General features: G+C 44.6%; 1 protein-coding gene across 1 annotated transcript in view; it reads right to left on the reverse strand.

Annotated features, from left to right (window-relative positions):
• dync2h1 (dynein cytoplasmic 2 heavy chain 1) overlaps nt 1-22,977 on the reverse strand; it is a 377,649-nt gene that overhangs the window by 286,484 nt on the left and 68,188 nt on the right. Inside the window, exons 53-57 of the mRNA XM_065000515.1 lie at nt 16,937-17,050; nt 15,245-15,387; nt 15,052-15,133; nt 14,774-14,934; nt 3,031-3,168 (exon numbers count right to left, since the gene is read on the reverse strand). Of these exons, the coding sequence (XP_064856587.1) occupies nt 3,031-3,168; nt 14,774-14,934; nt 15,052-15,133; nt 15,245-15,387; nt 16,937-17,050 (638 nt within the window). The remainder of the gene's footprint in view (nt 1-3,030; nt 3,169-14,773; nt 14,935-15,051; nt 15,134-15,244; nt 15,388-16,936; nt 17,051-22,977) is intronic.

Here is a 22,977-nt window from a genome sequence, read left to right on the forward strand (position 1 = left end):
AATTTACCCCATCCCTCCTCCCCTCAACCTCCTAATTTACCCCATCCCTCCTCCCCTCCACCTCCTAATTTACCCCATCCCTCCTCCCATCAACCTCCTAATTTACCCCATCCCTTCTCCCCTCAACCTCCTAATTTACCCCATCCCTCCTCCCCTCAACCTCCTAATTTACCCCATCCCTCCCCCCTCCACCTCCTAATTTACCCCATCCCTCCTCCTCTCAACCTCCTTCTTTACCCCATCCCTCCTCCCCTCCACCTCCTAAATTACCCCATCCCTCCTCCCCTCAACCTCCTAATTTACCCCATCCCTCCTCCTCTCAACCTCCTAATTTACCCCATCCCTCCACCTCCTAATTTACCCCATCCATCCTCCCCTCAACCTCCTAATTTACCCCATCCCTCCTCCCCTCAACCTCCTAATTCTCAACCCCATCCCTCCTCCCCTCAACCTCCTAATTTACCCCATCCCTCCTCCCCTCAACCCCCTTGTCTCTTCCCATCCCTCCACCTCCTAATTTACCCCATCCCTCCTCCCCTCAACCTCCTAATTTACCCCATCCCTCCTCCCCTCAACCTCCTAATTTACCCCATCCCTCCACCCCTCAACCTCCTAATTTACCCCATCCCTCCACCCCTCAACCTCCTAATTTACCCCATCCCTCCTCCCCTCCACCTCCTAAATTACCCCATCCCTCCTCCCCTCCACCTCCTAATTTACCCCATCCCTCCTCCCCTCAACCTCCTAATTTACCCCATCCCTCCTCCCCTCCACCTCCTAATTTACCCCATCCCTCCTCCCCTCCACCTCCTAATTTACCCCATCCCTCCTCCCTCATCTCCCTTGTCTCTTCCCATCCCTCCACCTCCTAATTTACCCCATCCCTCCTCCCCTCAACCTCCTAATTTACCCCATCCCTGCTCCCCTCAACCTCCTAATTTACCCCATCCCTCCTCCCCTCAACCACCAAATTTACCCCATCCCTCCTCCCCTCCACCTCCTAAATTACCCCATCCCTCCTCCCCTCAACCTCCTAATTTACCCCATCCCTCCTCCCCTCCCTCCGACTCCTAATTTACCCCATCCCTCCTCCCCTCCCTCCACCTCCTAATTTACCCCATCCCTCCTCCTCTCCCTCCACCTCCTAATTTACCCCATCCCTCCTCCCCTCCCTCCACCTCCTAATTTACCCCATCCCTCCTCCCCTCCCTCCACCTCGTAATTAACCCCATCCTTCCTCCCCTCCCTCCACCTCCTAATTTACCCCATCCCTCCTCCCCTCCCTCCACCTCCTAATTTACCCCATCCCTCCTCCCCTCCCTCCACCTCCTAATTTACCCCATCCCTCCTCCCCTCAACCTCCTAATTTACCCCATCCCTCCTCCCCTCAACCTCCTAATTTACCCCATCCCTCCTCCCCTCAACCTCCTAATTTACCCCATCCCTCCTCCCCTCAACCTCCTAATTTACCCCATCCCTCCTCCCCTCAACCTCCTAATTTACCCCATCCCTCCTCCCTCAACCTCCTAATTTACCCCATCCCTCCTCCCCTCAACCTCCTAATTTACCCCATCCCTCCTCCCCTCAACCTCCTAATTTACCCCATCCCTCCTCCTCTCAACCTCCTAATTTACCCCATCCCTCCTCCCCTCAACCTCTTAATTTACCCCATCCCTCCACCTCCTAATTTACCCCATCCCTCCTCCCCTCCACCTCCTAATTTACCCCATCCCTCCACCTCCTAATTTACCCCATCCCTCCTCCCCTCAACCTCCTAATTTACCCCATCCCTCCTCCCCTCAACCTCCTAATTTACCCCATCCCTCCTCCCCTCAACCTCCTAATTTACCCCATCCCTCCTCCCCTCAACCTCCTAATTTACCCCATCCCTCCTCCCCTCAACCTCCTAATTTACCCCATCCCTCCTCCCCTCAACCTCCTAATTTACCCCATCCCTCCTCCCCTCATCTCCCTTGTCTCTTCCCATCCCTCCACCTCCTAATTTACCCCATCCCTCCTCCCCTCAACCTCCTAATTTGCAAATATGTCATAAAGGAAAATGATGGCTACTTTGAAGAATCTCAAATATAAAATATATTTTGATTTGTTTAACACTTTTTGGTTACAGCATGATTTATTTCATAGATTTGATGTCTTCACTATTATTCTACAATGTAGAAAATAGTAAAAATAAAGAAAAACCCTTGAATGAGTAGGTGTCCAAACTTTTGACTGGTACTGAATGCCCTCCCCCTCCCTCTCTCTTTCCCTCCATCTCTATGACTGAAGAGAAAGATGGTGAGATATCTTCACTAATGAACAGAGCTTTCCCCAATACATCAACCCATCAGGGAGAAGATGAAAGTGGAAGAAACAGAAAACATTAGCTATGAAGAATGAGGACACACTCACTCAAGCTATGCGGTAGAGCGTAGCAGGTAGAGAGAAGGGCAAAGACACAGAGAAAGTTTGGATGAAAAGTTGGTGCAAAACCTTAGCCTGAAGGAGATGGAAGTCCCTGTGGGGACCCCTGTCCCAGTATATCACTGCCACATCACAAGCCAGATAACACACAAACACGTTACAAACACACACACACATTACAAACACACACACACTACAAATACACACACACACATCTCTGGGATCTGAGGCTGGCGGGCCATGCACGGTGGGCTTATGAATAATCAGGGTGAATTATGGGAGGAAAAATTAATAGCTGTCCGAGACAGAGAAGAGTGAGACAGAGAGACAGAGAGAGACACAAATAGAGAGAAATAAGCTGTTATTAGAATCTGCTCAGCAGTTGTCACGGAAACGGCTTGGCGAATCGGACAGACCAGGCCAGTCCCCGGAGGCTTAAAGAGTTGTCAAAGAGACTTGTCACACACACCTACGCACAAAGACAGCTCATGCTCAGAGAAACAACTATACACAAATGTACAGGCACACTCCAATGCGCTCGCACAAACACACACACACACACACACACACACACACACACACACACACACACACACACACACACACCTGCATAGAGGTGGTGATCTCCTGCAGGGCTGAGTCTGCCTCCTGCTGTTTGGTCCTCAGCAGAGTGCTCTGCTCAGCAGCCCGTCTCTTCAGCTCATCCACCAATGCCTTCGCTTCGTTCAGCTTAGACACGCCCGCCTGGGGGGGAAAGCCAACCACATCAGATGTCACAATTAGTTCTCATGATAGACTATATGTTCATTCAGCAGAGTGTTTCATCCTAAACAAGACAGTTAACACATACGTCTGCATATGCACTGCTTGCTGCAGGGAGTTTGTGTGTGAGCATTACTGTTAGTGAATGCTAAGTAAGTGTATATGGTGTGTATACAGTGTGTGTGTATATGGTGTGTGTTTAGTGTGTGTACACCACCATTCAAAAGTTTGGGTTCACTTAGAAATGTCCTTGTTTTCCATGAAAACATACATGAAATTAGTAGTAAAATGAATAGGAAATATAGTCAAGACGTTATAAATAAGTTAAAAATAAGTCATTTTTTATTGATTTCGTTAAAGAATCCTCCATTTACAGCAATTACAGCCTTGTAGACCTTTGGAGTTCTAGTTGTCAATTTGTTGAGGTAATCTGAAGAGATTTCACCCCATGCTTCCTGAAGCACCTCTCACAAGTTGGATTGGCTTGATGGGCACTTCTTACGTACCATACTATCAAGCTGCTCACACAACAACTCAATAGGGTTGAGATCTGGTGACTGTGCTGGCCACTCCATTATAGACAGAATACCAGCTGACTGCTTCTTCCCTAAATAGTTCTTGCATAGTTTGGAGCTGTGCTTTGGGTCATTGTCCTGTTGTAGGAGGAAATTGGCTCCAATTAATCACTGCCCACAGGGTATGGCATAGCGTTGCAAAATGGAGTGATAGCCTTCCTTCTCAAGATCCCTTTTACCCTGAACAAATCTCCCACTTTACCACCACCAAAGCACCCCCAGACCATCACCCCCAGACCATCACATTGCCTCCACCATGCTTGACAGATGGCGTCAGGCACTCCTCCAGCATCTTTTCATTTTTTCTGCGTCTCACAAATGTTCTTCTTTGTGAACCGAACACCTCAAACTTAGATTAGTCTGTCCATAACACTTTTTTCCAATCTTCCTCTGTCCAGTGTCTGTGTTCTTTTGCCCATCTTAATATTTGATTTTTATTGGCCAGTCTGAGATATGGCCTTTTCTTTGCAACTCTGCCTAGAAGGCCAAAAACCCGGAGTCTCCTCTTCACCGTTGACGTTGAGACTGGTGTTTTGCGGGTACAAATTAATGAACCTGCCAGTTGAGAACTAGTGAGGCATCTGTTTCTCAAACTAGACACTCTAATGTACTTGTCCTCTTGCTCGGTTGTGTCCCGGGGCCTCCCACTCCTCTTTCCATTCTGGTTAGCGCCAGTTTGTGCTGTTCTGTGAAGGGAGTAGTACACAGCATTGATCTTCAGTTTCTTGGCCATTTCTCGCATGGAATAGCCTTCATTTCTCAGAACAAGAATAGACTGACGAGTTTCAGAAGAAACTGTATATAAACTTTTTTCTACTGTATTATTGGCTGTATGTGTGTTTATTCCATGTGTAACTCTGTGTTGTTGTTTGTGTCGAACTGCTTTGCTTTATCTTGACCAGGTCGCAGTTGTAAATGAGAACTTGTTCTCAACTAGCCTACCTGGTTAAATAAAGGTTAAATAATTAGATGTTTTTAAAGTTATTTGTTTCTGGCCATTTTGAGCCTATAATCAAACCCACAAATGCTGATACTCCAGATTCTCAGCTAGCCTAAAGAAGGACAGTTTAATGCTTCTTTAATCCGGACAACAGTTTTCTGCTGTGCTAACATAATTTCAAAAAGGGTTTTCTAATGATGAATTAGCCTTTTAAAATGATAAACCTGGATTAGCTAACACAACGTGCCATTGGAACACAGGAGTGATGGTTGCTGATAATGGGCCTCTGTACACCCATGTAGATATTCATTAAAAATCAGCTGTTTCCAGCTACAATAGTCATTTACAACATTAACAATGTCTACACTGTATTTCTGATAAATGTTATGTTATTTTAACGGACACATTTTCTTGCTTTTATTTCAAAAAACAAGGACATTTCTAAGTGACCCCAAAATGTTGAATGATAGAGTATATAGTGTGTGTATATAGTGTTTGTTTATAGTGTGTGTATATAGTATTTGTTTACAGTGTGTGTATATAGTGTTTGGTTACAGTGTGTGTATATAGTGTTTGTTTACAGTGTGTGTATATAGTATTTGTTTACAGTGTGTGTATATAGTGTTTGTTTACAGTGTGTGTATATAGTGTTTGTTTACAGTGTGTGTATATAGTGTTTGTAAATGTTGTGTGTGTATATAGTGTTTGTAAATGTTGTGTGTGTATATAGTGTGTGTATATAGTGTTTGTATATAGTGCTTGTTTACAGTGTGTGTATATAGTGTGTGTATATAGTGTTTGTATATAGTGTTTGTTTACAGTGTGTGTATATAGTGTGTGTATATAGTGTTTGTAAATGTTGTGTGTGTATATGGTGTGTGTATATAGAGTGTGTGTATATGGTGTGTGTATATAGAGTGTGTGTATATAGTGTTTGTAAATGTTGTGTGTGTATATAGTGTGTGTATATAGAGTGTGTGTATATGGTGTGTGTATATAGAGTGTGTGTATATAGTGTTTGTAAATGTTGTGTGTGTATATGGTGTGTGTATATAGTGTGTGTATATAGTGTTTGTAAATGTTGTGGGTGTATATAGTGTGTGTATATGGTGTGTGTATATAGAGTGTGTGTATATAGTGTTTGTAAATGTGTGTGTATATGGTGTGTGTATATAGTGTGTATATAGTGTGTGTATATAGTGTTTGTAAATGTGTGTGTATATGGTGTGTGTATATAGTGTGTGTATATAGAGTGTGTGTATATAGTGTTTGTAAATGTGTGTGTATATAGTGTGTGTATATAGTGTGTATATAGTGTGTGTATATGGTGTGTGTATATAGTGTGTGTGTATAGTGTGTGTATATAGTGTGTGTATATAGTGTGTATATAGTGTGTGTATATAGTGTGTATATAGTGTGTATGTATATAGTGTGTGTGTATATGGTGTGTGTATATAGTGTGTGTGTATAGTGTGTGTATATAGTGTGTGTATATAGTGTGTGTGTATAGTGTGTATATAGTGTGTGTATATAGTGTGTGTGTATATGGTGTTTATTACATAAAACACAAGGAAGGGGTAACATTAAAGGATTAGAACATGAAGGACAAACACTACAGCATCAAGACACTATCAAACACTACAGCATCAAGACACTATCAAACACTACAGCATCAAGACACTATCAAACACTACAGCATCAAGACACTATCAAACACTACAGCATCAAGACACTATCAAACACTACAGCATCAAGACACTATCAAACACTACAGCATCAAGACACTATCAAACACTACAGCATCAAGACACTATCAAACACTACAGCATCAAGACACTATCAAACACTACAGCATCAAGACACTATCAAACACTACAGCATCAAGACACTATCAAACACTACAGCATCAAGACACTATCAAACACTACAGCATCAAGACACTATCAAACACTACAGCATCAAGACACTATCAAACACTACAGCATCAAGACACTATCAAACACTACAGCATCAAGACACTATCAAACACTACAGCATCAAGACACTATCAAACACTACAGCATCAAGACACTATCAAACACTACAGCATCAAGACACTATCAAACACTACAGCATCAAGACACTATCAAACACTACAGCATCAAGACACTATCAAACACTACAGCATCAAGACACTATCAAACACTACAGTATCAAGACACTATCAAACACTACAGCATCAAGACACTATCAAACACTACAGCATCAAGACACTATCAAACACTACAGCATCAAGACACTATCAAACACTACAGCATCAAGACACTATCAAACACTACAGCATCAAGACACTATCAAACACTACAGCATCAAGACACTATCAAACACTACAGCATCAAGACACTATCAAACACTACAGCATCAAGACACTATCAAACACTACAGCATCAAGACACTATCAAACACTACAGTATCAAGACACTATCAAACACTACAGCATCAAGACACTATCAAACACTACAGCATCAAGACACTATCAAACACTACAGCATCAAGACACTATCAAACACTACAGCATCAAGACACTATCAAACACTACAGCATCAAGACACTATCAAACACTACAGCATCAAGACACTATCAAACACTACAGCATCAAGACACTATCAAACACTACAGCATCAAGACACTATCAAACACTACAGCATCAAGACACTATCAAACACTACAGCATCAAGACACTATCAAACACTACAGCATCAAGACACTATTAAACACTACAGCATCAAGACACTATTAAACACTACAGCATCAAGACACTATCAAACACTACAGCATCAAGACACTATCAAACACTACAGCATCAAGACACTATCAAACATGTGTCAGTCTTTCCGCAACAGAGCCATCCTTATGTGTGAGGGTGCGTGTCATAGTTTCCTTTTTCATGATCACAATCTTGTAAAGCCCAAACCCTCCAAGTTCCCCAATAGCTGCCCCTCAACCATTCAAGACCCCTCCCACAGACCCCTCCCCATTCGAGACCCCTCCCACAGACCCCTCCCCATTCGAGACCCCTCCCACACTTGTCTCCAATTCCACATCCCAACCCTCAGCTTCCTTCAGCCCATCCCATCTATCTCTGCTGGCCACCCACTTCGTGTTTCTACGCAACACATATCTTTCACCTTTGCTATGATGTTCAACGTACAATTTCAATCTAATCGAATAGAATCTACAGATTGCGTGTTGAAGATAAATACTTTTACTAAGAGTATTGGTATATTAGTAATTGACTAACCCGGTCTCTTCAGAGCTCCTAACAGTACTATTTCCAGAGTCAATTTTAGATCAGTGTCATGCATTTTCAGCCATTCCTGAACCTGAGACCAGAAACAGGCTACCTGAGGACAACATCAAAACAAATGGTCTATTGATTCTGTATCCTCACAACAAAATCTGCAGAGCTTCGATGATTTTATGCCCCAAATATTCAACGTTTTGTTGGTGGCAAGAATTCAATATAATAATTTTAGCTGAAAAGCATGAAGTCTTGAATCTTGCGTTGTTTTATATATCAACTCATACACCCTGTACCATGGAATCGATACATCAAAAATCTCTTCCCAACTATTTTGCAATCTGTATGGCACAGTTGTCAACATCCTGGTCCTCAAATGAAACTGGTATTTATGCTATTTTTATTCCTCTGCCAGTTTTGATCCTTTATATTGGGCAGACAGACCAGTTCCCTACCTCCCCCAGCTGCCTCCTCCAGTTTTGATCCTTTATATTGGGCAGACAGACCAGTTCCCTGCCTCCTCCAGTTTCAATCTTTTATATTGGGCAGACAGACCTGCCTCCTCCAGTTTTGATCCTTTATATTGGGCAGACAGACCAGTTCCCTACCTCCCCCAGCTGCCTCCTCCAGTTTTGATCCTTTATATTGGGCAGACAGACCAGTTCCCTGCCTCCCCCAGCTGCCACCTGCCTCCTCCAGTTTTGATCCTTTATATTGGGCAGACAGACCAGTTCCCTTTTATATTGGGCAGACAGACCACCTCCCCCAGCTGCCTCCTCCAGTTTTGATCCTTTATATTGGGCAGACAGACCAGTTCCCTACCTCCCCCAGCTGCCACCTGCCTCCTCCAGTTTTGATCCTTTATATTGGGCAGACAGACCAGTTCCCTACCTCCCCCAGCTGCCACCTCCTGTTTTGATCCTTTATATTGGGCAGACAGACCAGTTCCCTACCTCCCCCAGCTGCCACCTCCTGTTTTGATCCTTTATATTGGGCAGACAGACCAGTTCCCTGCCTCCCCCAGCCACCTGCCTCCTCCAGTTTTGATCCTTTATATTGGGCAGACAGACCAGTTCCCTGCCTCCCCCAGCTGCCACCTCCTGTTTTGATCCTTTATATTGGGCAGACAGACCAGTTCCCTACCTCCCCCAGCTGCCACCTGCCTCCTCCAGTTTTGATCCTTTATATTGGGCAGACAGACCAGTTCCCTACCTCCCCCAGCTGCCACCTCCAGTTTTGATCCTTTATATTGGGCAGACAGACCAGTTCCCTACCTCCCCCAGCTGCCACCTCCAGTTTTGATCCTTTATATTGGGCAGACAGACCAGTTCCCTACCTCCCCCAGCTGCCACCTCCAGTTTTGATCCTTTATATTGGGCAGACAGACCAGTTCCCTACCTCCCCCAGCTGCCACCTCCTGTTTTGATCCTTTATATTGGGCAGACAGACCAGTTCCCTACCTCCTCCCACTGCCACCTGCCTCCTCCAGTTTTGATCCTTTATATTGGACAGACAGACCACCTCCTGTTTTGTTGGGCAGACAGACCTCCCTACCTCCCCACTGCCACCTGCCTCCTCCAGTTTTGATCCTTTATATTGGGCAGACAGACCAGTTCCCTACCTCCTCCTACTGCAACCTGCCTCCTCCAGTTTTGATCCTTTATATTGGGCAGACAGACCAGTTCCCTGCCTCCTCCTACTGCAACCTGCCTCCTCCAGTTTGGATCCTTTATATTGGGCAGACAGACCAGTTCCCTACCTCCTCCTACTGCAACCTGCCTCCTCCAGTTTGGATCCTTTATATTGGGCAGACAGACCAGTTCCCTACCTCCCCCAGCTGCCTCCTCCAGTTTTGATCCTTTATATTGGGCAGACAGACCAGTTCCCTGCCTCCCCCAGCTGCCTCCTCCAGTTTTGATCCTTTATATTGGGCAGACAGACCAGTTCCCTACCTCCCCCAGCTGCCTCCTCCAGTTTTGATCCTTTATATTGGGCAGACAGACCAGTTCCCTGCCTCCTCCCGCTGCCACCTGCCTCCTCCAGTTTTGATCCTTTATATTGGGCAGACAGACCAGTTCCCTACCTCCTCCTACTGCAACCTGCCTCCTCCAGTTTGGATCCTTTATATTGGGCAGACAGACCAGTTCCCTACCTCCCCCAGCTGCCTCCTCCAGTTTTGATCCTTTATATTGGGCAGACAGACCAGTTCCCTGCCTCCCCCAGCTGCCTCCTCCAGTTTTGATCCTTTATATTGGGCAGACAGACCAGTTCCCTGCCTCCTCCCGCTGCCACCTGCCTCCTCCAGTTTTGATCCTTTATATTGGGCAGACAGACCAGTTCCCTGCCTCCCCCAGCTGCCACCTCCTGTTTTGATCCTTTATATTGGGCAGACAGACCAGTTCCCTACCTCCCCCAGCTGCCTCCTCCTGTTTTGATCCTTTATATTGGGCAGACAGACCAGTTCCCTACCTCCCCCAGCTGCCTCCTCCAGTTTTGATCTTTTATATTGGGCAGACAGACCAGTTCCCTGCCTCCTCCCACTGCCACCTGCCTCCTCCAGTTTTGATCCTTTATATTGGGCAGACAGACCAGTTCCCTGCCTCCCCCAGCTGCCTCCTCCAGTTTTGATCCTTTATATTGGGCAGACAGACCAGTTCCCTACCTCCTCCCACTGCCACCTGCCTCCTCCAGTTTCGATCCTTTATATTGGGCAGACAGACCAGTTCCCTGCCTCCCCCAGCTGCCACCTCCTGTTTTGATCCTTTATATTGGGCGGACAGACCAGTTCCCTGCCTCCCCCAGCTGCCACCTGCCTCCTCCAGTTTTGATCCTTTATATTGGGCAGACAGACCAGTTCCCTGCCTCCTCCCACTGCCACCTGCCTCCTCCAGTTTGATCCTTTATATTGGGCAGACAGACCAGTTCCCTGCCTCCCCCAGGTGCCACCTGCCTCCTCCAGTTTTGGGGAAATGCTGTAATCAATTAGTTGTACTCTTGGATTGAGCAGACCTTCCCGTACAATTCTGATAACTCCATGAAGGACATAACTCTACCATTACAATTTACAATATCATTTAAGAACAAAATTCCCTTTTCAAACATCTTTCCCATAAATACAGGTATTTTATCAACCAGCACATTTGAGTTCAGCCATAATATTTGTTGTAATATTTGTTCTACATTTTCAAGGAGATGAAATTGAAATTGTAGCCAGCTCTGCAATGCTTGTTTGAAAAAAGTAGACATGGCAATCTGCACAAAGGCAAAAAGGCCATTTTTAAATCATGGACGAGCTTTTCTTATTAATCTACTTGAGAACCATTTAGGGTTCAAATAAAACTTTTGAATGAGTGAAGCTTTTAGAGAGAGGTTTAGTGCTTTTATATTTAATCATCTCAACCCACCCAATTCATATTCATTATAAAGATAGGCTCATTTTATTTTGTCTGGTGTAGCATCCCAGATAAAGCTAAATATTATTTGCTCATATGATTTGAAAAAGGAATCATCAGGAGTAGGCAGAGCCATAAGTAAGTGAGTAAACTGAGATATGATTAAGGAGTTAATCAGGGCAATATTTCCATAAATAGACAGGTATCTACCTCTCCATGGTTGCAGGATCTTGTCTATTTTTTCAAGTTTTCTATTGAAATTCATTGTGGAGAGCTTATTTATATCTTTTGTGATATGAATACAGAGTTTATCTACTTCACCATCAGCCCATTTTATAGGTAAACTGCAGGGTAATGTAAAAGTTGTATTTTTTAAGGATTCAATACGTAATATTGTACACTTATCATAATTAGGTTTTAGTCCAGAGAGTACAGAAAAGTTATCTAGATCTTTAATGAGACATTGCAGGGATCTAGCTTGCGGACTCAACATAAAACTTGAGTCATCGCCACACATGGACACCTTTGTTTTTAAGCCTTGGATTTCTAATCCTCTAATGTTGTTATTGGATCTGATTTTAATAGCTAGCATGGCCATAATGAATACATTTACATTACATTTAAGTCATTTAGCAGACGCTCTTATCCAGAGCGACTTACAAATTGGTGCATTCACCTTATGACATCCAGTGGAACAGTAGTGCATCTAAATCTTTTAAGGGGGGGGAGAGGGATTACTTCATCCTATCCTAGGTATTCCTTAACCAGTTGCTCCTACCCTCTACTTTTTTGAACATTTTGTTAAAAATCGCGCAACATTTCAGCGCCCTGCTACTCATGCCAGGAATATAGTACGTTCATATGGTTAGAATGTGTGGATAGGAAACCCTCGGACGTTTTTAAAACTGGTTAAATCACGACTGTGGCTATAACATAACGTGCGTTACATCGGAAAGCGCAGGAAAACCTGATCACAGAAAATGGAAATAAATATCCTTGCGCCACTTCCAGCAATTGTTAACAGTGAGCCGAATTAGATAAGACCGAGCATTCAACTCCCACAGCATCCCCATGTTGTCTAGAGTCTTGTGAATTGAATCATCTTTGATTCTTGGTTGAACCGAAACAGGGGCACCACTTACCTCCGGTCTCCGCCCAGATCATTCTGGAAGAGCTCTCTCGTGAAATTTTTTCCAAGACGACAGCTAATGATTTTTACATCGCCTACGGATGATTTTTATCGCTTATTAGCGTTTACTAATACCTAAAGTAGCATTACAAACGTATTTCGAAGTGTTTTGTGAAAGTTTATCGTCTACTTTTTGAATTTTAAAAAATGACGTTACGTTGTGAAATCGCTGTTTTTTTTGTTTATCACACAGTCTACATATAACGATATCTTGGCTTTATATGGCCCGATTTAATCGAAATAAAGACCCAATAGTGTTTATGGGACATCTAGGAGTGCCAACAAAGAAGATGGTGAAAGGTAATGACTGTTTTCTATTTTATTGTGCGGTTTGTGTAACGCCGAAATGCTAATTATTTTGTTTACGTCCCCTGCTGTGCTTTTGTGTTGTAGTGTATTGGTGCATGCTATCAGATAATAGCTTCTCATGCTGTCGCCGAAAAGCATTTTAAAAATCTGACTTGTTGCCTGGATTCACAACGAGTGTAGCTTTAATTTGATACCCTGCATGTGTATTTTAATGAACTTTTGAGTTTTAACTAATACTATTAGCATTTAGCGTAGCGCATTTGCATTTCCAGAGCTCTAGTTGGGACGCAAGCGTCCCAAGTAGAAGCAAGAGGTTAAAGAGGTGGGGTTTCAGGTGTCTCCGGAAGGTGGTGATTGACTCCGCTGTCCTGGCGTCGTGAGGGAGTTTGTTCCACCATTGGGGGGCCAGAGCAGCGAACAGTTTTGACTGGGCTGAGCGGGAACTGTACTTCCTCAGTGGTAGGGAGGCGAGCAGGCCAGAGGTGAATAGATATGGTGAAAAGCGTGCCCAAAGTAAACTGCCTGCTACTCAAACTGCCTGCTACTCAGAAGCTTGGATATGCATAGTATTAGTATATTTGGATAGAAAACACTCTCACGTTTCTAAAACTGTTTGAATGATGTCTGAGTATAACAGAACTTATTTGGCAGGCAAAACCCCAAGGACAAACATCCAGGATTTTTTGTTTGTTTTTGAGATCACTCTCTTTTCAATGGGATTTCTATAGGGATCTAAGGCACTTGCTTGCAGTTCCTATCGCATCCACTGGATGTCAACAGTCTTTAAATATTGGTTGATGTTTTCCATTGAGAAATGAAGAAGTAGGGCAGTTCAGAATGAGGGTTGAGTCTAGTGTATTGTTTGTTAGGGGCGTGCAACCTGAAAGCTCGCTCCACTTGGTTTTTATCCGCTATTGAACTCAGTTTATCCCGTCTTAAATTGTATCGATTATTTACGTTAAAAAATACCTAAAGTAGTTTAGGAAAGTTGTTTGAAATGTTTGGACAAAGATTACAGGTAACTTAGATATTTTGTAGACATGTTGCACAAGTTGGAACCGGTATTTTTCTGGATCAAACGCGCCAAATAAATGGACATTTTGGATATATAATGACGGAATTAATCGAACAAAAGGACCATTTGTGATGTTTATGGGACATATTGGAGTGCTAACAGAAGAAGCTCGTCAAAGGTAAGGCATGAATTATATCGTTATTTCTGAGTTTCGTGTCGCGCCTGGCGGGATAAAATATGATTGTCTGTGTTTGTTTGATGGGGTGCTGTCCTCAGATAATAGCATGATTTGCTTTCGCTGTAAAGCCTTTTTGAAATCTGACACGGTGGTTGGTTTAACAAGAAGTAAGGCTTTCATTTGGTGTATTATACTTGTGATTGTATGTAAGTTAAATATTTTTTTTAGATAGACCGGGTCTTTATATTTGCCATCTGGGTCTTGTTTTAATAATCGAGATATCAGACCTTCCTGCTGAGTACCTGACAGACTACCATTTCTACAGGAGTAGTTAAAACAATCTAACAATGGAGCTTTTAGTATATCAAAAAATACTTTTTTCTCCATATTCCATCCAGTTTGCTTAATTTTTGTAATAGATTACATTAGATCTTTCTTCAATAGGTTCCTCCAGTTCTTTTTGTTGTTCCTCTAACTTATTGTATCTCTGTAGTATCGTTTTTATTGCTATCTACCTGTACTATTAGTTCATGGATTTCCCTTGTTAGTCTTGTTTCTTTAGCCAGAAACTGCTTTTTTATTATTGATGAATATTGTGTATATGGTGTGTGTGTATATGGTGTGTGTGTATATGGTGTGTGTGTATATGGTGTGTGTGTGTGTATATGGTGTGTGTGTATATGGTGTGTGTATATGTTGTGTGTGTTACCTGTAGATGTTGCTGTCTGAGAGTGAGCTGGCTCTGTTTGCTGCTGTAAATGGAGGTGTAGACGTGGAGGAAGGTCATGTACTGGCTGGGTGTGGCTCCATATTCTCTACAAGACTCATGGATCATCAGGAAGGAGCGACACAGATCACCCTGACCCGACGCTGGGAGGGACAAACGAGACAGAACATATCCACGAGTGACTAGCTAGTTTAGAGTTAGTTCCCTTTAGTCTGACTATGACTGACTAGGACTCTGGTGGCAGGGATGTTTTCTTCTACCTGAGCCTTTTCTCTTGTGGCCTTTCTCTCCTCCACTCTTCTCCCCCTCTCCCTCCACCTTAGCCAGCAGCATCTCAGGGATCTGACAGGACAGCATCAACATGAAGGTTATGAAGGAGGACAGAGCAAATGACAATATTATAACCCCGTATGATGCCATGTTCTCATCCCTCCCTCCACCCTCTCCTCCCACCTTCTTCATGCTGCTCTCAGACCATCCGTCCATCCACTGAACGGAACACCTGCGGTAGAGAGCCGGGTTGCTCTCACAGCTAATGGTGAAGTTAGAGTTGGTGCAGTCCATGATCAACACTATGTGTAGGTTCTGCTGGATTCCTGAGAGACAAAGAGAGAGACAAAGAGAGAGAGAGAGAGAGACAAAGAGAGAGACAAAGAGAGAGAGAGAGAGAGAGAGACAAAGAGAGAGACAAAGAGAGAGAGAGAGAGAGAGAGAGAGAAAGAGAGAGAGAGAGAAAGAGAGAGAGACAAAGAGAGAGAGACAGAGAGAGAGACAAAGAGAGAGAGACAAAGAGAAAAAGAGAGAGACAAGAGAGAGACAGAAATTGAAAGGGAGAGACACAGAGGGAGAGAGAGAGAGACAAAGAGAGAGAGCGAGAGCAAGAGAGAGAAAGAAAGAGAGAGAGAAATTGAAAGGGAGAAAGAGAGAGACAAAGAGAAAAGCGAGAGACAAAGAGAGACAAAGAGAGAGAGAAATTGAAAGGGAGAAAGAGAGAGACAAAGAGAAAAGAGAGACAAAGAGAGAGCGACAGAGAGACAGAAAGTGAGAGAGAGAGAGAAAGAGAGAGAGCGAGAAAGAGAGAGCGAGAGAAATTGAAAGGGAGAAAGAGAGAGAGACAAAGAGAGAGAGAAAGAGAGAGAGAGACAAAGAGAGAGAGACAAAGAGAGAGAGACAAAGAGAGAGAGAGACAAAGAGAGACAAAGAGAGAAAGAGAGAAACAAAGAGAGAGAGAGAGAAACAAAGAGAGAGAGAGAGAGAAACAAAGAGAGAGAGAGAGAGAGAAACAAAGAGAGAGAGAGAGAGAGAGACAAAGAGAGAGAGGGAGAGACAAAGAGAGAGAGGGAGAGACAAGAGAGAGAGAGAGAGACAAAGAGAGAGAGAGAGAGAGAGAGAGAGAGAGACAAAGAGAGAGAGAGAGAAACAAAGAGAGAGAGAGAGAGACAAAGAGAGAGAGAGAGAGAAACAAAAGAGAGAGAGAGAGAAACAAAGAGAGAGAGGGAGAGACAAAGAGAGAGAGAGAGAGAGACAAAGAGAGAGAGAGAGAGAAACAAAGAGAGAGAGAGAGAAACAAAGAGAGAGAGAGAGAGAAACAAAGAGAGAGAGAGAGAGACAAAGAGAGAGAGAGAGAGAAACAAAGAGAGAGAGAGAGAAACAAAGAGAGAGAGGGAGAAACAAAGAGAGAGAGGGAGAGACAAAGAGAGAGAGAGAGAGAGAGACAAAGAGAGAGAGAGAGAGAGAGAGAGACAAAGAGAGAGAGAGAGAGAGACAAAGAGAGAGAAAAAGAAACAAAGAGAGTGTGTAATGGTTGGTGTACTGCTGTCCTTGTCCATTTACCCCCCAGCTGAAAGGCCAGTAGTTTAGTCAGAGGAACTCGGACGGAAGAGACATCTATTGATCTGATTCTGCAGTGTCTACAGAACAAACACAGGATCACAATAAACGCAGGGGAGGAGAGGGATGAAGTGAGAGGACGGGAGAGGGGGATGAGGAGATGAGAGAACCGAGGATGTGGAGATGTGCCGATGTGACCTTCAGCAAGACACTTAACCCTAATTGCTCCTATAAATCGCTCTGGATAAGAGCGTCTGCTAAATGACTACAATGTAATGTCATGTAGATGAGTAGCTAGATAGATGAGTCTCTCACGGTAGGCAAAGTAGTTGAAGAGGGGTCCGGTGAATCCGTCCTGCGATGCAGGATCTTTGAGAGAGGAGAGGAGGGGCTCCAGCTCCTCTGGGGAGTACAGGCCTGGAACCTCACCTACAACACACATATAACACACACTGATCTCAGTACAGGACAGGCTCCAGGTCAGTACCTCATCTACAACACATATAACACTATACTCAGTACAGTACAGGACAGGCCCCAGGCCAGTACCTCATCTACAACACATATAACACTGAACTCAGTACAGTACAGGACAGGCCCCAGGCCAGTACCTCATCTACAACACATATAACACTGAACTCAGTACAGTACAGGACAGGCCAGTACCTCATCTACAACACATATAACACTGAACTCAGTACAGTACAGGACAGGCCCCAGGCCAGTACCTCAACTACAACACATATAACACTGAACTCAGTACAGTACAGGACAGGCCCCAGGCCAGTACCTCATCTACAACACATATAACACTGAACTCAGTACAGTACAGGACAGGCCCCAGGCCAGTACCTCATCTACAACACATATAACACTGAACTCAGTACAGTACAGGACAGGCTCCAGGTCAGTACATCTACAACACATATAACACTGAACTCAGTACAGTACAGGACAGGCTCCAGGTCAGTACATCTACAACACATATAACACTGAACTCAGTACAGTACAGGACAGGCTCCAGGTCAGTACATCTACAACACATATAACACTGAACTCAGTACAGTACAGGACAGGCTCCAGGTCAGTACATCTACAACACATATAACACTGAACTCAGTACAGTACAGGACAGGCCCCAGGCCAGTACCTCAACTACAACACACATATAACACACACTGATCTCAGTACAGTACAGGCTCCAGGTCAGTACCTCATCTACAACACATGTAACACTGAACTCAGTACAGTACAGGCCCCAGGCCAGTACCTCATCTACAACACATATAACACTGAACTCAGTTCAGTACAGGACAGGCCAGTACCTCATCTACAACACATATAACACTGAACTCAGTACAGGACAGGCCCCAGACCAGTACCTCATCTACAACACATATAACACTGAACTCAGTACAGTACAGGACAGGCCCCAGGCCAGTACCTCATCTACAACACATATAACACTGAACTCAGTACAGTACAGGACAGGCTCCAGGTCAGTACATCTACAACACATATAACACTGAACTCAGTACAGTACAGGACAGGCTCCAGGTCAGTACATCTACAACACATATAACACTGAACTCAGTACAGTACAGGACAGGCTCCAGGTCAGTACATCTACAACACATATAACACTGAACTCAGTACAGTACAGGACAGGCTCCAGGTCAGTACATCTACAACACATATAACACTGAACTCAGTACAGTACAGGACAGGCCCCAGGCCAGTACCTCAACTACAACACACATATAACACACACTGATCTCAGTACAGTACAGGCTCCAGGTCAGTACCTCATCTACAACACATGTAACACTGAACTCAGTACAGTACAGGCCCCAGGCCAGTACCTCATCTACAACACATATAACACTGAACTCAGTTCAGTACAGGACAGGCCAGTACCTCATCTACAACACATATAACACTGAACTCAGTACAGGACAGGCCCCAGACCAGTACCTCATCTACAACACATATAACACTGAACTCAGTACAGTACAGGACAGGCCCCAGGCCAGTACCTCATCTACAACACATATAACACTGAACTCAGTACAGTACAGGACAGGCTCCAGGTCAGTACATCTACAACACATATAACACTGAACTCAGTACAGTACAGGACAGGCTCCAGGTCAGTACATCTACAACACATATAACACTGAACTCAGTACAGTACAGGACAGGCTCCAGGTCAGTACATCTACAACACATATAACACTGAACTCAGTACAGTACAGGACAGGCCCCAGGCCAGTACCTCATCTACAACACATATAACACTGAACTCAGTACAGTACAGGACAGGCCCCAGGCCAGTACCTCAACTACAACACACATATAACACACACTGATCTCAGTACAGTACAGGCTCCAGGTCAGTACCTCATCTACAACACATGTAACACTGAACTCAGTACAGTACAGGCCCCAGGCCAGTACCTCATCTACAACACATATAACACTGAACTCAGTACAGTACAGGACAGGCCCCAGGCCAGTACCTCATCTACAACACATATAACACTGAACTCAGTACAGTACAGTACAGGCCCCAGGCCAGTACCTCATCTACAACACATATAACACTGAACTCAGTACAGTACAGGACAGGACAGTACCTCATCTACAACACATATAACACTGAACTCAGTACAGTACAGGACAGGCCCCAGGCCAGTACCTCATCTACAACACATATAACACTGAACTCAGTACAGTACAGGACAGTACCTCATCTACAACACATATAACACTGAACTCAGTACAGTACAGGACAGGCCCCAGACCAGTACCTCATCTACAACACATATAACACTGAACTCAGTACAGTACAGGACAGGCCCCAGGCCAGTACCTCGTCTACAACACATATAACACTGAACTCAGTACAGTACAGGACAGGCCCCAGACCAGTACCTCATCTACAACACATATAACACTGAACTCAGTACAGTACAGGACAGGCCCCAGGCCAGTACCTCAACTACAACACACATATAACACACACTGAACTCAGTACAGTACAGTACAGGACAGGCCAGTACCTCATCTACAACACATATAACACTGATCTCAGTACAGGACAGGCCCCAGACCAGTACCTCATCTACAACACATATAACACTGAACTCAGTACAGTACAGGACAGGCCCCAGGCCAGTACCTCAACTACAACACACATATAACACACACTGAACTCAGTACAGTACAGTACAGGACAGGCCAGTACCTCATCTACAACACATATAACACTGAACTCAGTACAGTACAGGACAGGCCCCAGGCCAGTACCTCATCTACAACACATATAACACTGAACTCAGTACAGTACAGGACAGGCCCCAGACCAGTACCTCATCTACAACACATATAACACTGAACTCAGTACAGTACAGGCCAGTACCTCATCTACAACACATATAACACTGAACTCAGTACAGGACAGGACAGGCCCCAGGCCAGTACCTCATCTACAACACATATAACACTGAACTCAGTACAGTACAGGCCCCAGGCCAGTACCTCATCTACAACACATATAACACTGAACTCAGTACAGTACAGGACAGGCCCCAGGCCAGTACCTCATCTACAACACATATAACACTATACTCAGTACAGTACAGGACAGGCCCCAGGCCAGTACCTCATCTACAACACATATAACACTGAACTCAGTACAGTACAGGACAGGCTCCAGGTCAGTACATCTACAACACATATAACACTGAACTCAGTACAGTACAGGCCAGTACCTCATCTACAACACATATAACACTATACTCAGTACAGTACAGGACAGGCCCCAGGCCAGTACCTCATCTACAACACATATAACACTGAACTCAGTACAGTACAGGACAGGCTCCAGGTCAGTACATCTACAACACATATAACACTGAACTCAGTACAGTACAGGACAGGCCCCAGGCCAGTACCTCATCTACAACACATATAACACTGAACTCAGTACAGTACAGGACAGGCCAGTACCTCATCTACAACACATATAACACTGAACTCAGTACAGTACAGGACAGGCCCCAGGCCAGTACCTCATCTACAACACATATAACACTGAACTCAGTACAGTACAGGACAGGCCCCAGGCCAGTACCTCATCTACAACACATATAACACTGAACTCAGTACAGTACAGGACAGGCCAGTACCTCATCTACAACACATATAACACTGAACTCAGTACAGTACAGGACAGGCCCCAGGCCAGTACCTCATCTACAACACATATAACACTGAACTCAGTACAGTACAGGCCCCAGACCAGTACCTCGTCTACAACAAATATAACACTGAACTCAGTACAGTACAGGACAGTACCTCATCTACAACACATATAACACTGAACTCAGTACAGTACAGGACAGGCCCCAGGCCAGTACCTCGTCTACAACACATATAACACTGAACTCAGTACAGTACAGGACAGGCCCCAGGCCAGTACCTCATCTACAACACATATAACACTGAACTCAGTACAGGACAGGCCCCAGGCCAGTACCTCATCTACAACACATATAACACTGAACTCAGTACAGGACAGGCCCCAGGCCAGTACCTCATCTACAACACATATAACACTGAACTCAGTACAGTACAGGACAGGCCCCAGGCCAGTACCTCATCTACAACACATATAACACTGAACTCAGTACAGTACAGGACAGGCCCCAGGCCAGTACCTCAACTACAACACATATAACACTGAACTCAGTACAGTACAGGACAGGCCCCAGGCCAGTACCTCATCTACAACACATATAACACTGAACTCAGTACAGTACAGGACAGGCCCCAGACCAGTACCTCATCTACAACACATATAACACTGAACTCAGTACAGTACAGGACAGGCCAGTACCTCATCTACAACACATATAACACTGAACTCAGTACAGGACAGGCCCCAGGCCAGTACCTCATCTACAACACATATAACACTGAACTCAGTACAGTACAGGCCAGTACCTCATCTACAACACATATAACACTGAACTCAGTACAGTACAGGACAGGCCCCAGGCCAGTACCTCATCTACAACACATATAACACTGAACTCAGTACAGTACAGGACAGGCCCCAGGCCAGTACCTCATCTACAACACATATAACACTGAACTCAGTACAGTACAGGCCCCAGGCCAGTACCTCATCTACAACACATATAACACTGAACTCAGTACAGTACAGGACAGGCCAGTACCTCATCTACAACACATATAACACTGAACTCAGTACAGTACAGGACAGGCCAGTACCTCATCTACAACACATATAACACTGAACTCAGTACAGTACAGGCCAGTACCTCATCTACAACACATATAACACTGAACTCAGTACAGTACAGGACAGGCCCCAGGCCAGTACCTCATCTACAACACATATAACACTGAACTCAGTACAGTACAGGACAGGCCCCAGGCCAGTACCTCATCTACAACACATATAACACTGAACTCAGTACAGTACAGGCCCCAGGCCAGTACCTCATCTACAACACATATAACACTGAACTCAGTACAGTACAGGACAGGCCAGTACCTCATCTACAACACATATAACACTGAACTCAGTACAGTACAGGACAGGCCCCAGGCCAGTACCTCAACTACAACACATATAACACTGAACTCAGTACAGTACAGGACAGGCCCCAGGCCAGTACCTCATCTACAACACATATAACACTGAACTCAGTACAGTACAGGACAGGCTCCAGGCCAGTACCTCATCTACAACACATATAACACTGAACTCAGTACAGGACAGGACAGGCCCCAGGCCAGTACCTCATCTACAACACATATAACACTGAACTCAGTACAGTACAGGACAGGCCCCAGGCCAGTACCTCATCTACAACACATATAACACTGAACTCAGTACAGTACAGGCCCCAGACCAGTACCTCGTCTACAACAAATATAACACTGAACTCAGTACAGTACAGGACAGGCCAGTACCTCATCTACAACACATATAACACTGAACTCAGTACAGGACAGGACAGGCCCCAGGCCAGTACCTCGTCTACAACACATATAACACTGAACTCAGTACAGGACAGGCCCCAGACCAGTACCTCATCTACAACACATATAACACTGAACTCAGTACAGTACAGGACAGGCTCCAGGTCAGTACATCTACAACACATATAACACTGAACTCAGTACAGTACAGGACAGGCCCCAGGCCAGTACCTCATCTACAACACATATAACACTGAACTCAGTACAGTACAGGACAGGCCCCAGGCCAGTACCTCAACTACAACACACATATAACACACACTGATCTCAGTACAGTACAG

The sequence above is a fragment of the Oncorhynchus nerka genome, linkage group LG14 (assembly GCF_034236695.1).
Source record: "Oncorhynchus nerka isolate Pitt River linkage group LG14, Oner_Uvic_2.0, whole genome shotgun sequence".
Lineage (NCBI taxonomy): Eukaryota > Metazoa > Chordata > Actinopteri > Salmoniformes > Salmonidae > Oncorhynchus > Oncorhynchus nerka.